Source organism: Aptenodytes forsteri, unplaced genomic scaffold, assembly GCF_000699145.1.
Source record: "Aptenodytes forsteri isolate BGI_AS27 unplaced genomic scaffold, ASM69914v1 Scaffold119, whole genome shotgun sequence".
In the NCBI taxonomy this organism is placed as follows: domain Eukaryota; kingdom Metazoa; phylum Chordata; class Aves; order Sphenisciformes; family Spheniscidae; genus Aptenodytes; species Aptenodytes forsteri.
This window is the reverse complement of record NW_008796165.1, coordinates 5128519-5134985: the sequence shown is the minus strand read 5'-3', so window position 1 is coordinate 5134985 and position 6467 is coordinate 5128519. Positions and strand designations below refer to the sequence as shown.

Sequence of the window (6467 nt, the reverse complement as noted above, 5' to 3'; positions counted from 1 at the left end):
CCACCCAAACCACCCAAACCACCCAAACCACCCAAACCACCCAAATTTTTTCCAAAAAAAAAAAGGAAGAAAGAAAAAAAAAACCACCCAAAACCACCCAAAAATCCTATGTCTTCATCCACTGGCTCCATGCAGCGATGCTGGGCTGGAGCTGCCGGAGGGGAGCTGCGTGCGGCAGGAGGTTTCTCAGCACATATGTCTATTTTAAAAGCCCATGGCGTGATCTCTTGCCCTACTTTCCAGACTCTTGCCGGTACTTTCCTTGCACGCAGTGGCCGAGCCCTGCTGGCGGGAGCTCCCCGGGAAGCAGGAGCTGAGGAGGTGCTGGGCTCTCCCCGGTGTTGGGTGGCTGGGATGGGGGACGGGGCCGTGGGATTGGAGTCGAGACAGCGGTTTGGTTGCTAACGCGCTGCCTTTCTCTCCGGCAGAGAGGGAGGTCCCCAGCGCCGTGCGGATGAGACCAGGCTGAGAAGAGGACAGCGTGTTTGTACCCAGCACCCCAATTAGCCTCATTTACTCCCCTCTGTTTGCCCCAGGCTCCCTACCCACACCTGAGCCAACCCTGCCAAGCCCTGGGCACCAGCGTGGCTCCGCAGCGATTTTGGGGCTGGAGGGGTCAGGAGCCACTCTCCAACGTGGAGATTTTCCGACACTGAGATTTTATTCTGTGTGCACAGGGAAGGGAGCGCTCCCATCCCCGCTGCGTTGCCCCAGCACAGCCATACCTGTCCTGTGCGGGCACCCCGGGCCCCGGATGCCCCGCTGGATTTGGGCAGCGTGACCTGCACCACGCCATCACCATGGCCTCCTCGGACGGGCTGCAGTACCGGGCTCTCTACGAGTACCAGAAGGACCGGGAGGAGGACCTGGCGCTGTGCCCCGGGGACGTGCTGACAGTCAGCAGGGCCGGGCTGCTCAGTGGCCCCGACTACAAGGACGGGGACGAGCGCAGCCCCCAGGGTTGGCTCCACGGCCTCAACGAGCGCACCAAGGAGCGTGGTGACTTCCCCGGCACCTACGTGGAGTACCTGGGTCCCGCACGTGTTGTTGCTGCTGCCGCCAAGGCCAGGCCACGACCCTTGCCCCCGCCGCCCGCTGGGACCCCCGCACCCTGGGGTGAGTGCTGGGGGAGCAGGAAGGTGGGACCCCATGGGTGGGTGTCCCCTGCAAGATGGTGAGGGTGGCGTGGAGCCCGGGTGGATGCTTGCTTTTGGGATGGCTCAGCAGGGATCCACCCTCGGGATGGGGATCCAGCCACAGAAGGAGGAGCTGCCCTGGGAATTATTCGCCCCAGTGCATTGAAGCAGCCGCAGGAGGGGCAGGGGGTGCCTGTGGTATCGCTCCCCCAAGGCAAACACACTGCAGGGATTGCTCCTTTCCAACATCCCGGGCTGGCTGCTGTGCCAGCGTGGGATGGCCAAGGGGGTCCACGTCTGTGAGAGCACAGGAGAAGATGCAGGAGACCTTTGGCTCCCCAGGGAGGAGCAGAAAGCCCCATGGCAGTCCCTGGGGACCTTTTCTTCCAACTGCTCTTCTCCCCGCCACTGCGGCACCCGATTTGGGCTGCTCTTGGTGCCCGGGCGAGTGCTGGCACCCAGCCAGCTCCCGGCCTCGTAGTCACTTTGTGCAGGCTGGGACAGGGGACAGTCTGGGCACACGGTGGGGTCAGTCCCCGGGGGGCTCCCCCGTCCCTGGGCGCTGCAGCATGGTGCTGGGAGGAATATTTGGCAGGGCCCTTACTGTCATGGGGACCCCGGCCATTTCTCTGCCAGGATCTGCTGAGCTTGTGGAGCAGCTCTGCGCTCACCACTTACAGTGGCCTAGTGCGTTGGGGCTGGGAGGGATTTCACAGCAGTTGCATAATGTACCCAAGCTGAAAAAAAAAAAAAAATCAAAGTAAGAACCCCCACTTCCAGCCAGGCACGACCTGGTGACCCCAGCCAAAGCCGTGGTGCTCTCCTTCTCCGGTATGCGATGGAGGAGACATCGCTGGGGTGACAACGGCACCACCTTTAGTTGAGGCTGCCCAAAACCTGCCCAGCTGCTGGCCGGGTGCCTTGGGCACCCTCCTCGACTGGTTTTGGAGCAAGGCGCAGATGTGGTAACTGGAGAGGTTATTTCCCTCCTGGTCTGGCTGGGCATGGGGGGGTACCTTGGCCCCGGGTTTAGAGGGGCACCCGCTGACAAGGAGTCTATACCCCTCCAAGGTATGTTTCAAGGCCCCCTTGCCACGGTGAATTAAGAGGGTGGGGACCGCCTGGCCCCTGAGCTGAGCACGGCAGGACTCAGCTGGTGTGGGGCAACTCCTTCCCCCGACACCATACACCACCACATATGGGGTTTGCCATGCGGATCCTGCCACTCAGCCCCCCCAAACAGGGAGGCAAGGATGCTGGGAACCCGCTCTGCCTTCTCTCACCGAAACAGGGATGCTCCTCCCTGCCAATGCCCCAAGTGCACCGAGGCAGCCGCAGTCCTGCGTCGGCAAGCAGCTATGTGCTGCCATCACAGCGGGTGGGAGGCCACTTTTTGGGGGTGAGCCCCCTTCCCAGACAAGCTCACTGGCACGTGAGGAGCCCTCTGCCCCTGGCTGTTTGGCAGGCAGAGCCCTAGCAAACTCAGTGCTGTAGTGTGGACAACTCAGGTCAGCCAGGAGTGGACCCAAGGACTCTCCAGCCCCATTCACCAGGATTTTTAGAGATGCGAGAGTGTGGAGCCACCCTCTTTCTTCTGCCCCTGCTGTCCATCACTGTTGCCTCGTGCCTGCCCCGCACAGGGGGTGGTTTGGGCTCCTCTCCGAGGGGCTGGGAGATGTGCCCACAGGTGCCGGGGACATGGTGATGCCCCACAGATCCAGGCATGTCCCCAGCAGCAAGCGCAGCCTGGCTGGAGACCCTGGCTGGTACGGAAGGGCTCGGCGCAGGAGCCCCAGCCCTGTGTGCACTTGGGCAAGAGGATAACAACTTAAAATTAAAAAAATGTAAAATTTACTTTTTTTTTTTAATAGGGAAAAACCCACTAAAACCAGGTTTGGGAGGTAGATTGAGGAGGGTGCTGCCATCTGCAGGACATGCTCTGGCCATGGCCTTGTGTCCAGCCCCACTGTCCAGGGGGACGTTGGGTGCTGCCTCCCCAGTGCTGTGCTGTGGGGTGCCCCTTCGTGGGGCGCATTTCCTGGGGCAATGCCAGGGTGTGTGGGCACCTTGGCAGGGGACACTCGTGGCCCACGACCACGTCTTTCTGCAGTAGCAGAGCAGCATGTACCATTTTATGTCGGTTTAAACCCAAACCTCCCGGCTGGCGGGATTTCGTTTAGAGTAAAAAACTCCAATGTGCTCTTGGAAGAGAAGGGACATTTTTTTTCTTTTTTTGGAAAATTCTTCCCATACTGTTTCCATTCCCAGATGGAGGTTTTTGAGGGACATTTGTTTTGGCTGGCCCAAATGCTTATTTTTCTGCGACAGCGGCGTACTGCCCTGCGTGCCCTTGGTGCCTACTGAGCCCCGGTGCTGGCTGGGGGCCCTGGGGACCCCGAGTAGGGTGAAGCCCTGGGGGGACCCCTGAATGGGAGAGAGACACTGCATTTCCCAGCCATGTTCCAGAGCCAGGGCTGGCTCTGCGGGGAGGAATGGTCTTTTTTTAACTAAATAATATCGTAAAAATGGTTCTGCAGTGGATCTGAGTCCCCGGGGGACTTACCAGGAGCTTGGTGGCTGTTTTGCCCCTGCCTGGTTGTCCTGGGCGGCATCCCTGCTGCAAGGCATCACCTCCGCCTCACCTGGGGTCGGAGCCAAGCGGTGCGTCAGGATGCTGGGGTTCAGCCTGCCACCCTGAGGGGAGATGATGGGCTAAAGCTCCAACCTGAGCTTGGGGCTATTCCTGCTGTTTCCAGCAAGGAGAAACAGACGGTTATTTTTTGCCATTGCGGCCTTTCCCTAAGCCATTGCCTTGGAGGCCAAAACCCAGTTTTCCCTAATTAAAAAACCACCCGTGGGGTGGGGATATTTTCCATGGGCCCCCAACCATCTGCTTTGCTTTAAACCCGAGATCTTCCCCGTTCCCACCCAACGCACCCACACATCCCCATCGGGCAGTGGAGGGGACCCTGTTGCCAGGCTCGGAGGTCACAGCCATGCCTGGGGACCGGATCAGCCACCTATGAGTGGGAGGTTTGCATCCCTCCCCACTCTCCAGGGAGCACCAGGGCATCACCGTGGCAAAGATGAGAGCCCGGATCCACCCGTTGCAGCCAGCTTGTGTTTTTGCAAAAGGTCGAAGGCAGCATGGCCCTGTCCACAGCCCCTTTTTTTTTTTTTCTTTTTCATTCCTTAAAACCATTATGGGTTTATTGGCTTCACACGTGAGCTCCCTGCCTTCTGCCAGGCAGCAAAAACCAAAGGCAGAATGAACCTAATGCTGGAGTTGGCCGGGCTGGAGCACGCCTCGCTGGGGGAAAAGTCACACTCAGGCTTTATTTAATTTGCTATAATTTTTTTAAATATCTTTCCACCAGAACAGATCCACTCACCACATAAAACAGACAGAAGAGCTCTTGACACATCAGCCTTTCCAGATGCCATCCACACCCCGGCAGTGGCACACGGCTCTGATGTGCTGTGGCTGGTGGCAGCCCCTGACTGTCCCCTGCCCCTGCCTGCCCCCTGGCTCTGCCCGCTGCCTTCCTGGGGGGTTCAAGGCCACTAACGAGAGAGCGTGGGGGGAAATCCCAACACTGTCAGGGTCTCTGTCAGGTATAACCCACACAGGTGGAGGGGTTTATCAGCCAGGGTGATAAGAAGGGAGGGGCGGAGTGAGTGAGCGAGCGAGCTTGTGTGCCCTGAGGTAAGGAGAGCTGCTCTCACTGCTTCTAGGTGGTTTGCTCCTCCCTGGCAGGGTCTGGAGTGAGGCGTCCTTGGTATAAAATCCAGGTGCCAGCAGCACCTGGGGATTTGTGCCATGGGAAGCCTAGCCCATGTTTGGCTGAAGGGCTCCTCAAGGGCTGGTGGAGGTCTGCACCAGCCCATGTGGGCAGCTGAGTCCTCCCCGGGCTTGTGCTCAACCAGCTGTAGACACCAGAGAATCCAAGTGGGTGAGAGCTGCAGGGAGCCATGTCCGTGCTGGGTACAGATCTGGCCCCCCAGCTCCTGCCTGGTGCCACGAAGGGCTGTGGGTGATGAGAGGGAGCAGTTCTCAGTGCCACGGGAGGAGAGGTGGGGAAGGGTTTTTGGCCTGAAGGAGCTCCATGCTCAGGGCAGGATGCTGCCCGCAGGCAGAGCATGTGCCCGAGCAGGTCTTTGCATCTCAGCAAGTGGCTGAGCCCCTGACAGTGACTCTTACTGCAAAAAGAGGATAAAATAAGGGAGAAATTTTCCAAAATTGGACACACGTGAGCTGAAGTGTTGGTTGTGGCTGTGCCAAAGCAGCAGCTTGATCCTGTCCTGGGGCAGCTGAGGAAAGAGGCTGGAATTCCCGCAGGCAGGAATTTCTAAGCCCCTTCTCCCCGTCTTTCCATCACAGGGCTCCCCGGGCAGGCAGAGCTCACCGAGCACCCCACCCTCCCCGAGCAGGCGCTGGCAACCGTGGCCAGGCTCATCGAGGCGCTGGAAAAACAAGGTACGGGCAGCCGTGGCGTCCATCCGCAGGGCGTCCATCGGTGCACGCACATGATCACCCACTCTGCCCGTGTTCAGAGATGCCCCGAGAGCATCGCTAGAGACAAACCTCCCCCCACGCATCCCGGTTATCTGTGCAGCATGGGGAGGGAGAGGGAGCGTGGTGGTCTCAGTCCCTGCCTGCTGCTATCGCATTGGAGGGAGGATTTGGGGCTCAGGACTGACTCCTCTCTCCTGGCTGCTCCTCAGGTCTCGACAGCGAGGTGCTCTACAGATCTGCCCCTGGGGCACTGGGGGATGCTGAGCTGAAGCAGGCTCTTCTGGCAGGTAAGTCCCAGAGCCGTGTTCCTCCCCATGTCCCCGGTCGGGAAGGAGGCTGTGGAGGTGGCACTACCCAGGCACAGCAGGGATGGGTTACTGGCTCCGACCTTGTTATGGCCCTAATTACAGCTCTGTAAGGCCCTGCCTGCATGTGAGCCCATCTCGGCTCCCCCAATAGCCTGGTGCGATGCTGCTGAGAGGGATGCGGGCACGGGGCTGGGCTCTTCATTAGAAGCTCTATTTTTTTTAGGGAGAAAAATATTTTGTTTTGCAAACCTTTAGGGTTTCTGTTCGAGAAGCGGGGCAGGGAGAAATCCTCTTGTGGGTGCGATAGGGAAAAAGAAAGGGGGAAGAAAAAGCTCATTTTTTAGGAGAACGGGAAGCGTTTTGCAGGACTGGGGGGACATGAGCAGGGTGGGGAGGAGGGAAAAACCATCTCCCCACCTCTGCTCCTAAATTCACGGCTGGGATGGCACGGGGGCGTTGGGGACGTGATGGATCCGGTGTGCCGCTCAAATCGGGGGCGGGGGGGGC

At 59.2% G+C, this 6467-nt stretch overlaps 1 protein-coding gene across 2 annotated transcripts in view; it reads left to right on the top strand.

Moving 5' to 3' along the window:
- Nucleotides 1–800: 800 nt before the first annotated feature.
- PIK3R3 (phosphoinositide-3-kinase regulatory subunit 3) overlaps nt 801–6467 on the top strand; it is a 91357-nt gene continuing 85690 nt past the window's right edge. The window contains exons 1-3 of one of the 2 annotated variants that reach the window (XM_019474165.1): nt 801–1131; nt 5518–5613; nt 5862–5939. In XM_019474165.1, coding sequence (XP_019329710.1) covers nt 801–1131; nt 5518–5613; nt 5862–5939 — 505 coding nt within the window. The remainder of the gene's footprint in view (nt 1132–5517; nt 5614–5861; nt 5940–6467) is intronic. The other variant, XM_019474166.1, reaches the window with a different exon arrangement.